This window comes from Sciurus carolinensis, chromosome 18 (genome assembly GCF_902686445.1).
Source record: "Sciurus carolinensis chromosome 18, mSciCar1.2, whole genome shotgun sequence".
Classification (NCBI taxonomy): Eukaryota; Metazoa; Chordata; class Mammalia; order Rodentia; family Sciuridae; genus Sciurus; species Sciurus carolinensis.
This window is the reverse complement of record NC_062230.1, coordinates 39,730,104-39,753,406: the sequence shown is the minus strand read 5'-3', so window position 1 is coordinate 39,753,406 and position 23,303 is coordinate 39,730,104. Positions and strand designations below refer to the sequence as shown.

At 38.9% G+C, this 23,303-nt stretch overlaps 1 protein-coding gene across 5 annotated transcripts in view; it reads left to right on the top strand.

Moving 5' to 3' along the window:
• LOC124970803 (ATP-binding cassette sub-family A member 17-like) overlaps positions 1-23,303 on the top strand; it is a 114,418-nt gene that overhangs the window by 14,584 nt on the left and 76,531 nt on the right. For all 5 annotated transcript variants that reach the window (XR_007106193.1, XM_047534408.1, XM_047534407.1 and 2 more), the window contains exons 2-7: positions 1,740-1,821; positions 6,950-7,078; positions 8,296-8,458; positions 11,550-11,809; positions 13,551-13,667; positions 14,981-15,098. Coding sequence is in view for 4 of the 5 variants with exons in the window: in XM_047534408.1 (XP_047390364.1) it covers positions 8,353-8,458; positions 11,550-11,809; positions 13,551-13,667; positions 14,981-15,098 (601 nt within the window). In the remaining variant the exon portion in view is untranslated. The remainder of the gene's footprint in view (positions 1-1,739; positions 1,822-6,949; positions 7,079-8,295; positions 8,459-11,549; positions 11,810-13,550; positions 13,668-14,980; positions 15,099-23,303) is intronic.

Sequence of the window (23,303 nt, the reverse complement as noted above, 5' to 3'; positions counted from 1 at the left end):
AGTTCAGTGGAGGGGCCAGTTCCCATCAGAGTGAGTACACTCTGCCTTTATTCCTGAAGATGCTTCTTCTAAAATTCTCATGTTTATGAGAGAGAGACAGTTTTCTGTCTTTAAGAAAACAGAATTGTTAAAAGTGTGACGCAGACAAAGGATGCCACCCAGCCAAGAACAAGGTCTTTGTGGGTCTTTCCCTATATTTACATGAACTCTGTTGCTTTAATTGCAAATGTGTGAAGGCAAGGGTGCTTCCACTTGAGGGAAGATGTATATATTTTTATTTCCTCACTGGAAAGATGTTTTCTGGAAAAGCAAAGTTCATTTTTTTTTTTATAATAGTAATGGTTTCTAAAAATCAAAGCTTGTATTGCACTTAGGAAATAAAAAGACTGAAAAGGGAAGGAAACTTCTGTTCCAGAAGTATTTTTATCTCTTCACTGTCATTCCTTCTCTTACCACAACCCTGCAAAGACTATGCACCCCTTAGTTAATTAATCAGTTATTTAATTCAACATTTACTGAGCACCTACTATGTGCTGGCTCTGCTTTTATGTCAGGGGATTCTGGGGTAAAGCAAACAGACAAAAAAATCCCTGCCTTCATGAAACAAGCATTCTAGTAGGGAAACAATATTAAATAAGTACATAAATATGTTAAATAGCTTAAAGGTGCCAAGAAGAATAAACATGAAAAGTTAGTATGAAATGTTTAGAGATGTTGAGATTTCATTTTGGATTGTCAAGAAAGGCTTCAATGAGAAAGTGACTTTTGAATAAAGAGGTGGCCATGCCAACACAGGAAAGAAGTGTGTCTTTGTACCTGGCAGAGGAAATCCAAATGTGGCAGCAGAAGTGTTTTGGGGTGTTTAGGAACAGCATCCGGACCTTGACAGGATCAGGAGAAGGAGGAAGGGAAGGGAAGTAGAAGAGAGTAGATAAGTGAGAACACCAGCAGGAACTCAATCTCCCAGAACTTCGTAGGCCATTGTAAGGCAGGGCTTTTCCTTGGAGAGAAATTGGGGCCATTGAAGAGTTTTGAGCAGAGGAGTAGACATGATCTGACTGCACGGCTGCTCTTGATGCAGCATGGAAAAGGACATCAAGGTGACGAGGGCAGATACAATGATACCACTGCAGGGCTAATGCAGAAATCCAGGCAAGGGATGATAAGGGGCAGAGGTGGAGAAAGGGGTTGAACTCTGGGAGCATTTCAAAGGTAGAGGCAGATTTGCTGAGGACTGGGCTTGGGCTGTGAAAGGTAGAGGAAAGCCAAGAATAACCCTGAGTAATTCAAAGAGTAGAACTGAGATGAACTGAGGTGAGGAAGACTGTGGGATGGCCTATTTTAGGAGGAATATGAATAGCAAGTTTTGCCAGGTCAGTTTTGAGAGGAAACACGGGATGTCAAACAGGCAACTGGATAATTGGAAACAGCGTAAGGCAAGGTGCAGGCTGGAGTACAGATATAGAAGACATCAGCATGAAGTTGGATGCTAACCCTGTACTGAGTTAGGTCACCTAAGGAGTGTTACTGAAAAGAGTCCCCAAGCTGAGCCCTGTGAGGACTGGGCAGAGGAGGAAGAAGCAGTCAAAAAGACTGACAAGGAACAACTGGAAAGGTAGGAGGAATAGCAGCCAGCATGATGCTCTGAAAGCCCCCAAGAAGGTTGTTCAAGGATGTAAGAGTACCTCTTAGTATTCTTGCATTACACATAACATTTCTCCCATTTGTTTCCTGACTAGTGGTGAGCCTTCCCCTTAAGCTGGAAAAATGGCAGTGTTCAAGAAATTAAAACTTCTTCTCTGGAAGAATTTCATCTTAAAGGTGGGTATAGTTATTCATGGTGGGATGTCAGTCCTTGGGAGTGACTGAATGTTTATGTTAATTGGTTACTAATAATGGGTTAAAGAAACATTAAGAACTTTGCTTGTAAAGGGGCACTATTCTGCAGATGAGTCATGTTTCCATAGGAATTCTGTAAACCCTCATTATTAAAGATGACATTACTGTCACTGATTTCCAGCCAGTGGTGTTGTAGAAAAGGTAGATAGAGATGTTTCTATTAAACTATCATTCTGTGTTCTCCCCCCGCCCCATTTGTTGTACAGGGAGACTAGAAGAAACGAAAAGATTTTTTTTTTTTCTTTTTTGAGTACCAGGTATTGAACCCAGGGACCACATCCACAGTCCTTTTTTATGTTTTACTTAGAGACAGGGTCTCGCTGAGTTTCTTAGGGCCTTCCTAATTTACAGAGGCTGACTTGAATTCGAGATTCTCTGCCTCAGCCTCCTGAGACACTGGGATTACAGCATGAAAGGATTTTCAATGGAAGAACATTATCTTTAATAGAGACTTACCCAGTGATTTTGAGTTAACCCATAACTTTTGTTTTCATTTTAGAAGCGGAGGACTCTGGTAACAGTGCTTGAAGTCTTGATGCCATTACTATTTTCTGCAGTTGTTTGTATCTTCGTTTAATAGCGTGCCAAAAAAAGAGCTTCTACTAATTACAGAGCAATTGATATCAGTTCACTGCCAGACTTCTTCGATCAGTTTCCTGTGAAAAATAAATTTCAACTAGTTTATATCCCTTCCAAAAGTGAGACTTTGAAGGCTCTCACTGAAATGGTGGAAGATACCTTTGACGTTGAGTTTGAAGGTTAGACATAAGGTGGGGTAAGGATAGGAAGGGTATTTTTACATAGTGTGAAACTGTTTTCTGAGCGTTCTGCTTACAGAAGAATTCTAAATCTGAGATCTCCGAATCCTAAAGAGCATACACAGGTGGTAGTTGGAGGAAAACTGTTAATGATACATTTTTATTATTTCAAAAAACACACTGGAGACAGATAATTATATCATGAGGCTTCAAGGGTAATCAAAGTGTTAAATGTTAAGTATTTTTAACTATCATGACCCTATTATTTCGCTCCAGCCCTTCCTGGGAGCTACTCTCTATTACCTTCAGGTTTCAGGTGAAACAATGCTTAGGAAGGTAGATGAGCAGGTTTTTTGGTTTCTCATCTCTGTCTTATTCCCCTTCACAGAATTCTGTTGGTCATTTTCTTAGCATTTACATGAATGTTTAATCCCATACTCACTTGCTTTCTGTGTATTACCTTCCTTTCCCACTAGACTCCACCCCTGCAAGGATGAAGGACCCTGTCTGTTTTGTTCACCACCATACCTATTACAGTGCCTAGTAACCATAGTAGGTGCCCAGTAAATGTTGATTAACAAATTAATGCAGTTAGTATATACAATTTTTCCAAATGTGAACCACAGTATAATTTTTTCAAAATTACTGTTGATAGAATATTTTTTATGATAGCATATATATATATAATATACTTATTATTTATTTATTTATTTTTTGCAGTGCAGGGTGTAAATATTCTTTTTTTTTTTTTTGGGTGCTGGGGATCGAACCCAGGGCCTTGTGCTTGCAAGGCAAGCACTCTACCGACTGAGCTATCTCCCCAGCCCGGTGTAAATATTCTAATAATACATAGGATATAAAATAACAGGAAGATTGCTCCTCTCAGCTCTAGGGCCACTCAGGGGGAACATTCTTTTAAAGACCCTCCTTGTCAAAATGTGTGGGAACCACTGTTTAGAAAGTTGTGCTTTGTGTGCCTAGTATGCGAAAATACTATTCTAATTTAGTTCCCTTACAAAGATGAGATTGGGAGATTTTGAAGACAGAGAAATCTTCTCTTGGGAGGTGTAGTAGTTAAGACACAGTGGGAAGGTAAGAGGTTTCAGGAGTAAGGGGCTATTCAGTTAAGGGAGCAGCAAGCAGCAAGGTCCTGAGGGAGCAGGTAGTGAAATATTGGAGATCCCAAAGTCAGCAAACCAGCTGGAATACATGGAGAGAGACTGGCTTGAGCTGAGGTTTAAGAAGTTGGTAGGAGCCACTAATTCTAGTCTTGTAGGCTGTGTTGTACCTGCAAAAGGCAGCCATCCAAGGAGTTTTAAGATAACTTTGTTTTAGAAGATACTTAAATTTAAAAATTTTAATTTTGAAAATTATGTGATATAATTTGATTTAAAAGATCTGATAGCTTGAACTGGGGAGATGGAGATACAGAGTTGAATTCAAGATACATTTTGGAGTTAGAAGTAATTAGTCAGAAGTCCTCCCATCTCTTTTGGACCTTTCTCAGTGAATACCTTCTCCCTCCAGAGAAGTGTTTCCATCTGTATGGATTTCCCCCTGACTTTGAAATAAGACTGTCACCTCCACTTCAGAAGGAAACATTTCCTGTTTTCTCTCCCCTTTAAGATCCTTCTTCAGGCAATTTATTTTTCCTCTGATGAATGTCTTGGAAATTATTTCTATTTATTACTTCCCACTCACTTAGTAACCTATTATAATCTGTGTTCAGTATTAGGCTGGTATCTGCTAAGAAAATGGCATCAGGGTCTTGCTAATTGCTAAATCTGGGACTTCCTTTCCAGTCTCCATTCTCTGTCTGGCTGTACAACAGGATGTGTCCAAATACTTCTTTCTTGCAATCCTCTTCTTTGGATAGTGTGTCTTGTGTTTCTGCTTCCCTGTTCTACTCACTTGGTGTCCCCTGAACAACTGTCTTCCTTTCTCACTGCTCTCCTTATCACAGATGTGGTACATGAAATAGTATGATATTAATTATAGAGTTATGTTCCCAATCCCAAGTCCTACTTCCCAGAATTTTTTTATGAATTGGGATTTATTTTTATGGCATTTAAAATAATCTTCAATACCTTGAAACTTACAGTAAATACAGAAACTCCTTGTACTGGAAATTTCATTCAATACAAAAGACAAAGTTTGGATAAAAATAAGCTTTCCTTTTTATTCCATCTCCTAAGAAAATCCTTCAAACTAATGGCAGATAACAGTTTGATGATCCTTTCCAATGCGTGGTGGACCTCAGCTTTGGTTTTCCTCTCTACAGCCTGTTTCTCTCTGAGGATCTGAACCCTCTCCCACTCTCAGCCCGTTTTTCATTGCTATAGAATGCACTCTGGGCTTGGGATAGATCATGTAACCAATCTGCACTTTGCAGTCCCTTGCATGGTTGATCTGTCAAGGAGGCATGCTTAGTGAGAGTCAAGGAAACATGAGATTTTTCCTGGAAATGTCTGAGAAAGAGGTTGTTGCCATTCTACCTGGTAATATGGTGGACTAGCTCATCTGGCTTAGCCCTCCAGTTGAAAAGTAAGTGCTGGATAAAACTAGAAATATTTTCTTGAAAGCATTAAAGAACTAGTCAGGAACTATCTAGACAAAAAATCTAGGGTAAAGTATTTTATCTTTTGATCTAAGGAATGATTACTTGAGTGTTGATTTTATAACTCTTTATTAAACTGAGTACTTGTGTTTTGGATACCTTCATATGTATCTGATAATTTTCACAACTTAATTGTGTATATGTGTATGTGTGTGTTTAAAAAGAAACTTAAGCCAGGTGTGGTGGCACACACTCATAGTCCTACCTACTAGAAGGCTGAGGTGGGGGAATCACTTGAGTTCATGAGTTCAAAGTCTGCCTGGGCAATATAGCAAAAATAAATAAATAAATAAATAACCTAAATAAGGCTATGGAAACAAAAGAACAACTGTGCCTATCTATCTGTCCATATTTGAAATAAATAAATAAATTTGAATAAATTTACTCCTTATATAATATCTTGGTGGACACCCTTCTTACCCTTTTTCTGACCATGTAAATACATAAAATAGGATCTTATTGTATGAACAATTTTATCATCTGCCTTTTTATTACCATGTTGTAAATGTATTTCCAACTTGTTAGATAATTTCCTACATAAAAATATCTATATTAAAGAAAGAACCCAAAAAGATCAGTGGAGGCCCTAAATTGCTTTTGATGAAACATGCATCATACTAGGGAAAATTGAACTAGTTTTCATCGCCTTGTAAGGCGCAGAGGAAAGAAGAAAAAGTTAAAGCTCATTTAAGGTGGAGTGTCAAATAGGAGACTATCTCCCCATAAAGCTAGGACCCAAAAGACCTACATCCCTAATGTAAAGTAGAAGTAAACATGTTCCAATCCTACCCCTGAGGATCAGCAGGAAAGTTGCCTTGGAACTCAACAAGGACAGCCCAATCCTGAGACTTGTAGCTCAGATTCAAAGAGAGACAAAGGCAGTTGGGGGAGAAAAAAATAGGGGAAAAAAAGGAATGAAAGTGTAAAAAAGAAAAAAAAAAACCCTCACATTGTGAAGTGGGACTCAAGACAGAGATGCAATTAAGTTTTCTCTCATTCCGTATCTCAAAGAAGACACCCCCCACCCCCACCCCTAGTCCCACAAATGTTTTAAGGTCAGTGAGCAAATGCACCAGGAAATGACATAAGGGTAATAGAGAGCACAAATAGAACTAGAAGATTTTAGCTAATGGAATTATTAGGCTAAAATTATAAAATCACTATTTTACTTGGTTCAAAAACTAAACATATTTGTAGGTAGTATGTCACTACAGTCAACTAGCAGATTGAACTGGGACGGAGCAAACATTTCTAGAAAAGAAAAATCAAATAACATGTAAAACTCAGGTTATAAACAAGACTTGAAAGGATGAAATGGAACTTAAAGTTCCTACAAGAATTAAAATCATTCTTTTAACAAACAAACCAGCAGGTTTGACCCAAGTCTCCAGTTACTCACAGGACTTATTCTCTCTCTCCCTTCCTTAGCATGAGGTCTCAGGACAGTTGCTAGCATTTCCTGGATTGTAGACCTCCCAGTTCAAGTTCTGACCTGATTAATCAAATTCATGTCTCTTGTATTCCTCACCTTTTTATTTCTTTGTTTCTGTTTGCAAAGTGAGTGAGTGAATGGAGAAGTATACTGACATCTTACATCTACTTGGGTAGAGAAGGGGAGTAGGTAGCATTTGCCTGCACACCCAGCTGCTCACTAATTGGATTTTTCTTTCTATAGTTCTAGGCTTTCCTTCAGAGTCTTCATTTGAAAGTTACATAATTAATGATCCCAAAGCTTTCTACATATTGGTAGGAATTGTTTTTTGATCATAACTTCAATGACAGCAAGGAACCTTTGCCACTTGCGGTAAGAAAATCTTTTCTGTAACAAACTTCTTTTGTGACTCTACCTGGAACCTGAGTTAATCAAGCTTATTTGTTCCTCTGTGGTAGCTTTGCCATCTTATTTCCAGAGTGGATGAGAGAATACTTCTGTGTTTCGCATTTTACCATCTGGTCTTTGAGATCTCTTCTGGTTTTTAGATTCTTTAAAAGAGAGAGTTTATTCTTTTTTAAAAATTTTTTTTAGTTGTAGGTGGACACAATACCTTCATTTTATTTATTTTTATGTGGTGCTGAGGATGGAACCCAGCGCCTCACACGTGCTAGGCAAGCGCTTTGACACGGAGCCACAACCACAGCCCAAGAGAGAGTTTATTCTGAGCAAACTTCTGTCCTTACAATGCTGGATGACATGTGTTCAACTACTTAATTATAGAAGTGGGCTCCAACGCTAGGCTACATAAAGCTCAATCCCAGCTCTGTACCTTGTTAGTGGCACAACCTCAGAAACTCAGCATCCTTACTGGTATAGTGGGGTTATAATTAGCGCCTTACATACAGGGTTGTTGTGAGAATGAAATAGGTTTATGCCTGTAAAGCACTTAGAACAGACCCTGAAACAGGAGTCTTCCAGGAAGATTAGTTATTTTGTCATTTTTACTAATCTCACTTCAGGTATGGTAGGTGTCTGTGTGTGTTTAAGGAAAAAACTGTGCGTTAAACATTTGAATCTTTAATGTTTTAGAATGGGAAAATTACTCATGCATCGTTTTTGTGCTATATGATCTATCTAATGATTAAAATAACTAGGAATACTTTGTAAGCACTTATTAATGCTATGCACATTGCAGACACCATTTCATATAAACCTACAGCAGTTTATAAGATAGGGGCTGATAATAGCATCCCCATTTTACTGATGAGGAAACTGAAGCATAAAGAAACTTGCCCAGGGTAGCCTGTTTCTTCTTTAGGGGATTTTGAGCTTAGGTCCAGAGGACTGGCTCCAGAGTGTTCAGTAACCTATTATCTTTTCCCCAGGACGGTCCCAGGAATAATTTGCGTAGAATGCAGGAAAGACCTGCTTGAGGGAAAGCTGTGTGGTTGGTCCCAGGAGTGACATCAACCAGTGTGGGCTTTTCCTCCAATCACAGCCACTGTCAAGTCCAGCTTTGCTTTGTTTTGCCACTGCTGAATTTCAAGATGTTGTGACCAAATTTGTTTTCTCTTTATACTTTGTAGGTTAAGTATAACTTGCGCTTCAGTTATATTCAGAGGAACTTTGCATCATTGAAGCATATGTTTTTTAAAGAGGACTTAGAAGGCTGGTGTACATCCTTTCTTTATCCTCCTAACCTAAGCCAAGAACCCCGGGAATTTGCATTTACCGATGGTGGAATCCCTGGTGAGGAAACCCAGAAGCTTTTGTGAACTACCATGAGTACAGCCACGCTTGCCCTATGGAACATATTTGTGATGCTATTTTTGTTGTTGTTTTGCTGCCTGAATGCTTATTAATTGGCTTAACACTTAGGAAGTAGTGGAAGGAGTTTGCATTTGAAAATGTGGCGTTCAGTAACTTGCTTACATATAAGTTAAAACATACATATAACATGCTTACATATGAGCTATGCATGTAATTATATTGTTTGAAGGAAGATGGAAGCATTTACATGGACAAGGAGTGAGAGTCCCTTTCCTCGGTTTCTGTATATATCAACTTTTCTGTTTAAAAAAAAAAATATTTGCTATTGCTCTGTGCAGACTACCATTTAGGTGGCCTTTTTAAAGATGTTAAAACTCCCAGAGCATTGTGTGGGAACTTATCCTTTTTAAAATAATTTTTTAGTTGTAGATGGACACAATACCTTGATTTTTTATTTATTTATGTGCTGCTGAAGATAAAACCCAGTGCTTCACACATGTCAGGCAAGCTCTCTACCACTGAGCCAACTCAAGCCCCATGGGAATTTATCTTGATGCAGTGGTAGCTCCAAGAGGCTACTGCCAGGAAATTGATCCCCAAGGCTGGAGAACCCAACATTCCCATATCCTCTGTGTCACATTAGCCTTCCTGCAGTGGTGTGATGAGGGACCAGTACTCAGTCTAAGTGAGGGAACTTAGCAGACACAAACACTTACTTGAGGCACTGGGGCAGAGCTACCTGGTCCCTGCAGCTTCTGAGTAGACTGCTGAACACCTGCGGGCTTTGTCTGTGTGTCTTGGGCAGAAGACATCAGGGACAGAGTGGGACCACTGGTGTTACCAGTGGGTAGTCAGTGTAGGGGTGACATATCCATCATCATGGGGAAGAAGTGATCTGACCTTTACAAACATAAGCTTTCCTTTTCACCTGTAAGTGCCACTCCTGCTCGCTCTATCTTTCTTTCTTTCCTTTCTTTTCTTTTCTTTCTTCTCTCTCTCTCTCTCTCTCTCTTTCCCTCTCTTTCCCTCCCTCCCCCCCTCCCCCCTTCCCCCGTTCTTTCCTTCCTTCCCTCCTTCCCTCCCTCTCCTCCTCCTTCTCCTCCTTCTTTTTCTTCTTTTATTTTTTGTTGTGTTGGAGATCAAACCCTGGGCCTTACAGGTGCTAGCCAAGTGTACCACTGAGTTACACCCCCAGGATGTTCTTTTTTAACGTATATCCTGTTCAACATACGTTCCATTTATCCATGTCGAGTGTGCCTCTTTCCACTAAATATGCCCTTTGTGTTTAATCTTTTCCATTCAGTTTAATAAAGGAGGAGCAGAACACAACTTTTCTTTACTGTTGCAAGGCTTCATGCCTGCCTGTGCAGCTCTAAATATTCTGTTCCTGCTTTGGAGGCTACTTCCCAGCTCTGTCTCCAGAATCTCTGAACTCTGCCTCAGCATTGATTGATACTTCATTTTTATTTTATTCACTCTGACTGATATTTTAGATCTTTCCTTAATTCTTTTTCTGCCCTCCTGCCCTACCCCAACTACTGGTGCAAGAACACCAGTTTCCTCTTCTAGGCCACATGATCTTGACTGACCATGCTCATATCCATTCCCAGGAACCTTAGCCTGGGAAAGCCCCCCCGCCCCCGCCTGTCTTGCTCAGGTAAGCTAACAGAACATTGAAACCAAAGGGTAGGTGTTTGTTTCCAGGAGCTCCTATTTGTCCCAAGGGATGGTGCGTGGTTCTAAATCTGGGCCATGATCCCTGGGTGCTTTAGTCCTCTCTCTGTGGGAATTCATGTTGACCTTTTACTCTGGCAACCCCTGCTCTCTGCTGTGGAAAGGGATCTAACTGTCTGACAGAACAGATGCTCTTACTTGATACCTAATTTGTCTGACCCTACCTGCACCATTGCAGCCACCAGCTCTCCTTTCTGCAACCCCAGGCTTCTGGACAAGTAGCAGAACAATCACGGAGGTCTATTCAGCCTCTGTCCTTCACAGTAAGCATCAAATTCCTGTTAGAGAGTCCAGGATCCAGTTCTTTTGTGAATGACTCATGGTCTCTAATTCACTTTAGATTTTTTTGGTTTCCCTCTTTCTGCGAGATTCAGGGCAAACACCTTTTAGGCAAATAACTCTTCTTAAAACAATTAGTTGATGGGAGGAAAAGAGGGGGCAAAAAAATTGTTGCTAATCTACACCTCATTTTACAATGACCACATAATTGGCTTGAAGTCTTGGACTTGCATGCCCACCGTGTGAGAACCCAAATCCAAGTACTTAACAGTTTCATGTGATTCTAGAAAAGATTCAGCAGTTCTGTAGTGAAAATATTTCTACATATAACCAAGAATGCAAAGCTATTTCCCGACTTTATTACTGGTGATTTGCCCCTCCCTTTTCCATCCTGACAGATCTAGGTCTGCCTATGTCTAGAAAATAGAAGGACAGTAGTTACTTCCACTACAGGGCTAACATACCCCACCTTGGCTCTGCCCATATGGAAGGCTGGTCATTACTTCTTGGAGATTTACCTTTCAACTTATTTTTCCTGAAAGATGACCCTGGTACACTACACTAGGTTGAAATGAGGGTTTCTTGTGGTAAGGACAGTTTTTGAGGCTTGGCAGCAAAATTCAGAAACAATCCGTGGACTAGGCAGTTAGTAGTGACAACTAAGAACAGGTCACAATAGGTCAGACAGGCTATCTTTTAAATGCTTTAACTATTCTGCTGGATGATCGAAACTGCAGAACAAGAACCCCATTTTCCCAGACCTTGAGTACAAAGGGAGAAGATGTGCCCCCGACCCGGGAGGCTCTTATGTGTGACATTCCTTGTTTTGTCAACTCAGGATTCCTGTATTCTGTTCTAATCGGACAGGCCATCATCTCAGTCTAGGGGCTCCGTGGTAGCTCCTCTCTTTACTCTGAATGGTAGCATGAAGGCTAGAGGAACGCTTTCTGCCATCGTCTGTCTCTGCATGGCTAGCCATGATCCGTCTGAATCGTCACTTGTTTCACATCTTCAGTCTTTCTTAATGTCTTATGCTTGGTATCTCATTTTCTTGTAGGATACTACAAAGAAGGCTTCCTGGGCATACAGCATGCTGTGGACAAAGCCATCATGCAGCACCATACTCACAACGCATCAGCTGACATGTTTGAGAGAGTCAGTGTGCTCTTGCAGAGGTTCCCACATGGACCCCATATTCAGGACGGGTTCTTCCTGGTCCTTCAGAATGAGTTTCCACTCTTCCTAATGCTCAGCTTTATCTGCATTCAGCTCATCATCATCAACACTGTCTTACTGGAGAAAGAGAGAAAACTGAAGGTAACACCATCTACATCAGATGGGTGACTGCCCTGGGCCTGGGATGTGGGAAGCTGATTGTGAAAACTGGTCAGAAAAGGAATGAGGCCCAAGTAGTTAAGAAGTTGCTTAGGTGTCAAAGTGACCTCCCAGGTGAATTGAAACTATGTTCATATTTTTTAACCTATTTGCAGTTTAGAGGGTGCCATTCGTTGTTATTTCAGGAATCCTTACTTTTAGCCTGGGAATGTCCAGCCTTGTATATCCTGGTTGGCTAGCATACTGCCTCCCATGAGGAAGATGTTCAGAGGATGCTTGTTTGAAGGAATGGTCATCCACAATTAACTCCCTCTCATTTCAAGGCAGAGTGGATGGAAGCATCCTCCAAGGAAGACATCAATTAAGACAGGGTTGGTCTTGTTGAGTTTCTCATGAAATACCCAATGTTTCTTGCTTCCTATACTTTTCTGTTTGTCTGCTCCCTGTTGTTTGCTCTACTCTTTATTCTCCTCTTGCTTTCTGCTCTTTTTATTTTATTTTATTTATTTATTTATTTTTGATACTTGGGATTGAACCAGTCCTTTTTCCAATACAGGGTTTTGCTAAATTGTTTAGGCTGGACTTGAACTTGGGATCCTCCTGCTTTAGTTTCCCAAGTTATTGGGATTCCAGGTGTTTGTCACCATGCCTGGCTTCTGCTCTTTTTTTTAAAAAAACTTCTTACACTTAAATTTTCTTCTTCTACTTATTCTTACAATTGTGTACTAAAAAAAGACTGCCAGGGGGTTGGGGTTGTAGCTCAATGGTAGCCTAGCACTTGTGGGGCACTGGGTTTGATCATTAACACCACATGAAAATAAATAAATAAAATAAAGGTATGTGTCCGTCTACAGCTAAAAAAATTGCCAGTGTCTCCCTGAGCATTCTTTGGCCTCACTGATGACATTATAACTGGAAAATTGCCTTCTCTGGCCTGCTTTATCTTGGGTAGTCAGTTGAAGGAGCAAAGACCAACTGAAGTGCCTTTTGGGGCTGCTAGTGGCAGTACATGGGCTCCACTCTAGGGTGGCAGGAAGGCAAGCCGCCTTTTCTGCCGCCATGGGTGATAGTGAGAAAGTGAGCTAGCAGGCAGGCTCTCCACCCAGCTTTGCACCTACTAAAAGTCCCCTGGGGAACTAGGAGTGCCCAGTGTGTGGACAGCATCCCTTTTTAGTTTCCAGATATGAGATGGAGTTTGACCTTCCCAATTTGTTCACTTACTTCAGCAACAAACTTGTGGAGTGCTGGTAAACATCAAATGTTTGCACTTCAGTCATTGAATTGATCGTGTGTTTTCTCTTTTATATTTGAGTCAGTTCTTTAGATGAATGAAGGTTAAATAATGCTTTTGAAAAACAAAAAGAATCAGCAGCAGAATTTAAAAATTAGGACATATAGGAAGGCCATAGGAGCTACTCAAAGAGGGCATTCAGTAAATGAACTATTCAACAGTATACTTACCATTACTAAAGGGGAATAATTTTAATACAAGGCCTAAACTACCACATCCAAGCCAGATTAATACCACTTTACTCACTACTCACTGGTTTGTACTCTTTCCAGCTCAATGGTCTGTCATCAGCCTCCACTAACCTCCCCTTTCCAGTACAAGCTCCTGACACCTAATTTCAGTCTGCTCAGGTCTTTGTAACAGACTGATGAGTCAGACCAGATAGGACTGAGCACTGGTCTGTGTAACGTCTAGGTCTTGTGCTTTTTCTAGGAGTATATGTATATGATGGGATTGAATAGCTGGCTGCACTGGGTTGCTTGGTTCATCATGTTCTTCATTTCTGTCTTCATTGCTGTTTCTATCATGACCATTCTCTTCTGCACAAAGGTACTTGTCTTGTTCTTTAGGACATGCTAATCTGTGAATGGGTGGGAGAGAAATGTGGTGTGGTGGGTTATTGACTACTTGAAAAACCTCACAAACCTCACATTGATACATGGCGGTGTTCACCGAAACTTTGGGGAATTAAGCAGTTGGAGTCTTTAGGACTGGGAAGAACTTTGCCCTCCCTTCAGTTCCTTGGTCTTCAAGCAGTGTAACATGGGTGTGGCTAATTTCATTAGTAAAATAGAATGCCCAAAAATGTACTTTTGTAAACTTTAAAATAATACAAATTTCATACTTCACAAATAATTGATAATAGTTATTGTAAATGATAAAAACTTTGTGTTACATCCATTTTTTTTTACATTATGGGTTTTTTCCCTCTTACACAGTCAATGAAATTTTGCCAATTTGCATATAATGATTGAATTATAACCCACTATTTGGATATATGAAAATTTACCTCCTAAGTTGCTAAAATTATGTCAGTATGGGCAAAGGAAGGCAAGAAAACCCAAAATATTTAGCAAACTATAGGAAACAATGAAAATAGCCAGAAAAACATTAAAAAGGTATTATACCAAATAGGATACAAGGTATCAAAAGAAATACCAAACTCATCTGTTACAATGATAATAACAAATGGGTTAAGTTTATTAAAAGAAACAAACATCCACATTGGATTAAAAATTAAATCCAACCCGGTGCACTGGCACATACCTGTAATTCCAGCGACCCAGGAGGATCCCAAGTTTGAGGCCAGCCTCAGCAGTTGAGTCTCTCAGCAACTTAGCAAGACCTTGTCTCAAACTAAAAAAAAAAGACTGAGGGTGTAGCTCAGTGGTAAAGCACCTCTGGGTTCAATCCCTAGGGCTAAAAAACAAACAAATTTAAATCCAACCCTATGCCTTCCAAGAAAAGATACATGTACACAGCATAATTTGTAAATCATAGAGGATACTGACCAAATATCAGTCTTGAAAATCTAGTATAACCCAGGTGTGATGGCACATACCTGTAATCTCAGCAATTTGGGAGGTTGAGGCCAGAGGTTGGCAAGTTCCAGGCCAACCTTGGCAACTTAGCAAGACTCTGTCTCAAAACAAAAAATAAAAAGGTGTCAGAATGTAGCTCAGTGGTCGAGCACCCCTGAGTTTGATCTCCAGGGCCACACACACAAAACTATGTGTATGTATTGTTTACTTTAAGATAATCTTGAATTTTAAAAATATTTTGTGCAGTGTTTTATGAGGCACTTTATGTTTCCTCTATGTTCTTTCCATGTACAGACTGTATGTCTGTGGATTATTTTGTAGGTGGAAAATGTGGCTGTGTTCAAGAATAGTGATCCTAGTCTGATATTTGTTTTTCTCATGTGTTTTGCAATTGCTACAATTTTCTTTGCATTCATGATCAGCACATTCTTCCAAAGAGGTGAGTTCTGATACAATATTCTGTCAGAGGGTGTTTGACTTCTTTTTCTGGAAGCAGTGTTGTTTCCATTACCTACAGCATTTCGTATTATTCCTCCAGAGCCTTGTGTTCAGTTTTATGGCTATCTTCACCATGGAAAAATTCTAGTCTTCTTAAAGCCTGTTGAAACACTTTAATATATGTATGGCGTATTGCATCATTGAATATTTAAATTCAAATGAAGGCAAATATAAGTCCTAATTTAGAAGACAGTAAGACATCCAGAATGGATAATGTTCCAGGTCTTGATTGTGAGGTAGGCACACAAGAGTAGGGTGGCTTCTAGGACACCACAGTAAGAGAGAACTTCCTGAGGATGGAGGGACATTGCCTTTAAGACTATTGGTACAAGAATTGAACCATATGTGATAAAAATAATAGGAAGTGAAGCCAATGTCAGAGTACAGGACAACTGAATTGTGGGTCAACCTAGAGAGGTATAGGTAAAAACATTAATGGAGAATGAATTTAGCAGTTGGAGACCCAAAACAGATAAACTTCAAGAGAACTAGGGGGGAAAAATCAATGTGTGATATAATTGAAGCCAGGCAACTTATTTACATTTGTGAATATTTTCATCAAATAGCATGTTAATGTCAGTCCTGGCAAATATTGACTGCAAAGATGGAGAGGGCTTCTTTAAAAATTGAACGGGCCTGAACACTATCTCCTGATTCAAACGCTGTATTCCCACCTTCCGTACTGTAGCTTTGGGAGAAGTACCACAGGAGTACTGGCCAAGTAAGAGGGTTGTGTGGGGAGCTTGGGGCATGCACTTCAAAGTATGTCTGCAAACTGAGGCTTAAGGAGTTTGCTAAAGGTTAAAAGTTGAACTTGAGGTCAGATACAAAAATATACACAGGTTTAGAAATAAAGATGAAGACCAGTGAGGTCAGAGGCATAATAAATCAAGATTGAAGTGGGAAGCAAATAGCAAGGTGCAAAAGTAAATGCAATTCAACACTGACAGGTGATTTTCTACAAAGGTCCTGATGATTCACTGGGGAAGGGAGAGTCTTTTTAACAAATGATGCTAGAATAACTGGATACCTACATTCCAAAGAATGGACATGGGCATCTACATCACAATCATACACAAAAATTAAAGTGATTATGAATCTATAGGTAAGCACTAAAACTATAAAATCTTAAGAGAAAATATAGGAGCCAGGCACATTGGCACATACCTGTAATCCCAGTAACTTGGGAGGCTGAGGCAGAAAGATTGTAAGTTTGAAGCCAGCCTTTGCAGTATAGACAGACCCTGTCTCAAAATATAAATATTTTTTTTAAAGGGTTGGGATGTAGCTCAGTGGTAGAGTTTCTCTGGGTTCAGTCTGTAATATGGAAAAAAAAAAGGAATAGACAGGAGAAAATTTTCATCATTGTGGGTTAGACAATGATTTCTAAAAAGCACAGCTGATAAGAGAGATGATTGATAAGTTGAACTTCATCAAAATTAAAAGTTATTGTAGGGCTGGGTCTGTAGCTCATTGACAGAGTGCTTGCCTAGCCTGTGTGAGGCACTGGGTTTGATCCTTAGCACCACGTAAAAGTAATACATAAAATAAAGGCATTCTGTTCATCTACAAGCACAAAAAATTTTTTTTAAAAAGTTACTGTACTTCACAGTTACCATCAAGAAAGTGAAAAGAAAGTCCATAGACTGGGAGAAACACCATTTGCAAATAATGTAGAACTCAAGAGACTTATATCTAGAATAAATAAAATAACCCTCATAGCTCAAAAATAAAAACAAATACGGGGCTGGGGAGATAGCTCAGTTGGTAAAGTGCTTACCTTACAAGCACGGGACCCTGGGTTCGATCCCCAGCACCGCAAAACAAACAAACAAACAAAAACCAAATACGAATATCGAAGGAAAATTCCTCAACAAAATACTAGTAAACCAAATCAAGCAGTGTATTAAAAGAATTAAATACCATGCCAAGTAGGATTTATTGAGTATTTGCAAGAGTAATTCAACATACAATAAGCGATCAGTATTAATATACCACTTAATAGAATGACGGGGGGAAAATCATCTCAATTGATGGCAAAAAAGCATTGACAATGTCCCATGCCATTTAAAAACACTTATCATGCCAGAATATAAAGAAAGCTTCCTCAGCTTGATAAGAAACATTTATGAAAAACTCAGAGTTAGATCATATTCAGTGGAGAAATATTGAAGCATATTCCTGAGATCAAGAACAGGACCAGGATGCCTGTTTTTACCATGTTCTGGTTTGGATCTGAAGTGCTCAGTCTGTTGCAAAGATTTGGTCCCCAGTGCAGCAAGGTTTAGAGGTAGGTGGCACTTTTGGGAAGTGGCGCTTTTGGAAGTGGCACTTTTGGATCATGAGGTGCTCTGACCTCTTTAGTGGATTAACCCATTGCTAGCTGGATGGACTCCTGGGAGGTGGTAGATACTAGGCGGGTAGGGCATGGTTTGAGGAAGTATGGGGAGTGAGGGGGTGCGGGGCGGGTGACCCTCGGGGACTACATCTTATTCCAGCCCTTCCTCCCTGCCCCTTCCCTCTGCTTCCTGGCTGCCAAGAGCTAAGCAGCTTTCCTCACCATGCCTTTCCACTGTGATGTTCTGCCTCATCTCAGGCCCAGAGCAACGGAGCCAGCCAACAATGGACTGCAGCCTCTGAACCATGAACCAAGATAAACCTTTCCTCCTCCGAGTTGTTTGTATCATATTTTGATCACAGCAACAAAAAGCTGACTAATACATACCACTTCTGTTCAGTGTTATACTGGAATTTCTAGTCAGAATAATTAGGAAAGTAAAAGAAATAAAAGGTGTACATTAGGAGAAGAAGTAAAACATCTCTGTTCAAAGATGACATTTTCTTTTATAGAGAAAATCCCAAAGAATCTACAATTAGATGCTAAATGAAATCAGCAAATATGCAGGATATAATATCAGCACATGAAAGTCAGCTATATATCTATAAACAAGTTATGAATATTCGGAAAAGGAGATTAAGAAAAAATTCAGATTAAGAAAAAATTCTGCCTAGAATCCAAAATAAGATACCTAGGAATAAAATTAACCAAGGTCTGAGTGACTTGTACACTGAAAACTAAAAATAAAAAAAGACATCTCTTGTTCATGGACTAGAAACCTTAATATTCTCCAAATTAATACAGATTTGTTGCAATTTATTTTAAAATCCCAGCCAATTTTTTTTTCAGAAATGAGCAAGTTGATCATAAAATCAATATGGAATTGTGAGTAGCCTCAAAAACCAAAACAATATCGAAGAACAAAATTGGAGAATCCACATTTCCTGATTTCAATACTACTACAAAGATACATGGGTCAAAATAGTGTGGTTTTAGCATAAGGATAGATATATCAACCAATGGAATAGAATTGAGAATCCAGAAATAAATTCATATATTTATGCCCAATTGAAAAAATTTTTTGTTGGTGGGGATTGTACCTAAGATCTTGAGCATGCTAAGCAAGTGTTCTACTGCTGAGCTGCACTCTGAGCTTTTTGCCAATTGTTAAATTGCTTTTGTTGTTCTTAATAAATTATAGATTTTTTTTATACATTTGGATATTAGTCCCTTATCATGTCATGATATGCAAATATGTATGTATGCAAATATTTTCCCCCACTATGTAGGTTTTCTTTTTTACTGTCTTGATATTATCTTTGATGCACAGAAGTTTTAAATTTTAAGTGCAGTTCATTTACTTACTTATTTTTGTGGTACTAGAGATTGAACCCAGGGATGACCTACCATTGGGTTATAACCCCAGCCAGTCCTTTTAAAATTTTCATTGAGATACGGTCTTGCTAAATTGCCAAGGCTGGCCTAACTATCCACCTTTCTCAGCCTCCCAAGTATCTGGAACCACAAGTGTGAGCCATTGCGCCTGGCCAGTTTATCTATTTTTTCAGTCAGTTGCGGGTTTTGTGCCATAATTAAGAGGCTATTACCAAATTCAAGGTCATGAAGATTTCCCCCAAGTTTTCTTCCTTCTCAGCATTTTATGATGTTATAACTCTTGTGTTCAGGTCTTTGATCCGTTTTTATATATGGTATGTGGTAAGGGTTCAACTTCATTCTTTTACACGTAAATATCCAGTTTTTTCTGCAACTTGTGTTGAAACACTGTCTTTTTTTCAACTGAATAGTCTTGGCACCATGGAAAAATCAGTTGACCACATATGTGAGGGTTTATTTTTGGTCTCTCTGTTATATTGCATTCATCTTTAAATTTATAATTTGAAAAATATTGGTATTAGTTCATCTTTAAATGTTTGGTAGAATTCACCAGTGAAGCCATCTGGTCCTGGGCTTTTCTTTGTTGGAACAAAGCCTGAGAGAGATTTGGGACACTATTATGCATACCAAAATACGCATTATAGGAATTTCAAAAGGAGAAAAAAGGTAAAAATTTTTTCGAAGAAATAGTGGCTGAAAACTTTACAAATTTGGTCAAACACATGAATTACAAGCTCCAGAAGCTCAATGAACACCAAGCAGGGTAAACTCAGAGATTCACACCAAGAAGCATTACAGTCAAATTGTTGAAGTCCAAAGACAAAGATGATTTTGAAATCAGCAAGAGGGAACAGACTTGTTACAAACAAGTGATCCTCAGTAAAATTAACCACTGACTTTACAACAGAAACCAGGGAATCTGAAAGCAACAGTCTGACATATTTTAGATCTTAAGCCAACAAAAACAAACAAAAACAAAAAAATCCTGTCAATCAAGGAATCTATATCTGGCAAAACTATCCCTCAAGAATTAAGAAGGACTGGAGCTGTGACTCAGTGGCAGAGCCCTTGCCTATCACGTGTGAGGCACCGTGTTCAATCCTTAGCACCACATATAAAAATAAACAAAGGTGTGCTGTCCATCTACAACTCAAAAAAAATTTTTTTAAAGAATGAGGGAGAAAGTAAGACATTTCCAGATAAATAAGCTGAGGGAGTTCATTACCAGAAAACTTTTCCTATAAGAAATGGGCAAGGGAATTCTAAAGGGTGAAATGAAAAGATACTAGCAACAGTAACTTGAAACCATAAAAAGAAAGAAATACCACTGGTAAAGGTAACAAAAGCCAGTACTGTACTATTGGTTCGTAACTCTTATCTTTCTTTCCTTTAGGATTTAAAATACAAATGCACAAGTATATAGATAAATCTATGTTAATGGTCCACATAATGTATAAAGATCTGTCATAATAACAATACAGAGGGAGAAGGACCGTTGTAGGAGTAGAGGGTGTACTACTAACCTGAAGTTACAACTTGGTTGTTACACATTTAAAATGTTAATTTCACATAGTGTTGACTTTTAAACTACAAGTGTCAGTTTCCTATTGCTGTAGTAACAATCTATTACATACTTAATGACTTAAAACAATACCCATTTATATCTTATATCCAAAGTCTGAAATGCATTCGACTGGGCTAAAATCAAGGTGTCTCTGCCTTTCTGGTCTCTGCTTTCATCATATCTCCTCTCTCTGTGACACCTCTGCCTCCTTCCTGTTAGGACCCTTGTGATTACTTTGGGTCTGCTCAGATAATTAGAATAATCTTATCTCAGAATCCTTAAGTCAGTCACGTCTGCTGAGTCCCATTTGCTGTGTAAAGTAGCATGTTCACAGATTTCAAGAAATGAGATCTGGACATCATTGAGAAACCTTTATTCTGCCTTTTATACCATGTAAAACATTGGGAATTTTTTTAAATAAAAAAGGAATTTATAAGGGCAGTTTCTAAAAGTTGAAACCCCCCCCAAATATTTTCAAATTGGGGTCTTATTTTCACAAAGAAAATTATTTCAAATGCCTTTAAAACAATACTTTGATTTTGTGTCCCTTGTGAGAGGTACTTTAAGAACAAAAGGAACTATAAAATAAATTGCTATATTTAGTAGTCTTATTGTTATTAGCACTAGTAATTGGTATTGCTATTTTGAAACTTACACAGATATAACAGAGTTTAAAGCCAAAATTTTAGAAGTCAATATTTTTAGTTTAAAAAGAAAAGATACAAGTGTAACAGCAGAGAAGTTAAGGCAAATCCTATAATTTTAAATTAGAATTATCTTATAATATCATAGTTCTTCTTTTTAAAACTGGATTTCCTTACCAGGTATATTGCAAAGACAGAAACAATGACAGCCTAGTGGCAGTGAACACACTTAGTACCTGGATTGTGGCCTTGGAGTATTACTGGGAGGAATCAGAACTCCTTGGGGGAAAAAATAGCTGATTCGAGATCTAGGGTAGCAAATATATAATACAAGCTTTGGTTATTTTGTACGTAGCAAGGAAGCTCTCTTAGATTAATGGGATAATCTCCAAAGAACAAAAGATGAATCCACACACCTAACACAGGATATTTTGAATATCCAAAAGAGAATTACAGTCTGGGGCTACAGCTTGGTAGTAGAGTGCTTGTCTAGCATGTGCAAGGCACTGGGTTCTGTCCCCAACACAGGAAAAACAAAAAACAAAAAAACAAAAAAATAGCAATGATTGTAATGGATTGAGATAAAATATTAATATGTAAAAATTCATCATTTATAATAATACTAAAATATCTCATTGGTCTTCTCTGAAGATATGCAGGGCACCTATCCTTCATGATACTGTACCCTCACAAGGACAAAAGGAAGACTCCTTGATCCTGGTTACTGCCTCCAGATCATTTATCTTCCCTTCTTGCTTAAAAACTCAGCCCCTGAGGTTTGTGTCAACAGATGAAATCAAGTGCTGCTTTTCATTGCATCATCTATTGCTTCTGGTTACTTCTCTTCATGTGTTGAAGAATTTTTGCCCCTGGTTCCATTACCTATTACTGTGACTGTTCTTGGGGATCCAATTCCTTTTCCCTCTCAGATCCTGATTTTTCATTCCAATGGTCTTTTCTTCCAGTCTGCAGTAGTGATCCTGCACTTGCCATGGTCATCCCCTAAATCTGAGTCTTACCAACCATGGAACCTTCAGAATCTCAGCTCCAGCATCCCATTCTTGAATTCCATTCTGCTCCTGTACATTCCACTCCATTCCTCATGTACCACTCCCTCAATAATTCTTTAACTTCCGTCAAGACCTTTAATCCATTGGCCCATCCACACTGTCACCATCAACCACTCCCATCACATGCCCCACTGGTTTCTTAATCTAGCTGGAGTTCCAAGTTCTATTATATAATTCCTTTAATTTATGCCCATAACCTGTCAATTGCACTGTTATTGTATAACCTGAATCCTAGGGAACCCAACTTCCTGCCTGCTCTGCCCATCCATGCATCTGAGCAGCAGTAGTTGGCTGAAAAAAACTCACTGTGACTGGTTCATTTCGGACCCCAGTTCTCAAAAGATGGCCCTACGTTCCGCCTTGCCATCCAGCAACATTCTCTCACCAGTTTTTCCCACATATCTTTGATGTGATTATTTCAAACCTCCCACTCCTCAAGTGGACAGTAACCTTTCTCACTGAGGTCAAAAGCTCTCGCTGTGACCTTAGAGTGCTGTTCTGATCTCTCTGTGGATCTGACCTTAAGTTACTAGATTGTGTGTATCCATCTGCCCTTCTGTGAAATTGTAAATAATAGTACTTACTTCATAATTTAGTAATGAGGATTAAATGGAATTTTGCACATAAAATGCTGAGAATAGTATTGGGTACATAATATGAGTGTACTAAATGTTAGCAATTATAAACTTTTATAAAAGAGGAAATGGGGAGTCTAGAGTTATGGCTCAGTGGTACAGTACTTACCTGGCATGTATGAGGCCCTTTGATACTCAGCACAACATATAAATAAAGAAAATAAAAAAGATCCCTTGACAACTAAAAAAGAAAATATTAAAAAAAGAAGAAACTGGGAATCTGGAAAGTTTTAGAACACCAGCCAATAGTTCATGTAGCCCAGTTCAGTCAAGGACTTTCTTAAGCCTTATCTGCAGACTTTTCTTTTACATAAAATATAATCTTTATGTTTTCTTTCTTTCCTTCCTTCTTTCTTTTTTTTAGATGTTGATAGACCTGTATTTTATTCATTTATTTATATGTGGTGCTGAGAATCAAATCCAGTGCCTCACACATGATAGGCAAGTGTTCTACCACTGAGCCACAACCCCAGCCCCATCCTTTCTTCTTTCTTTACTTT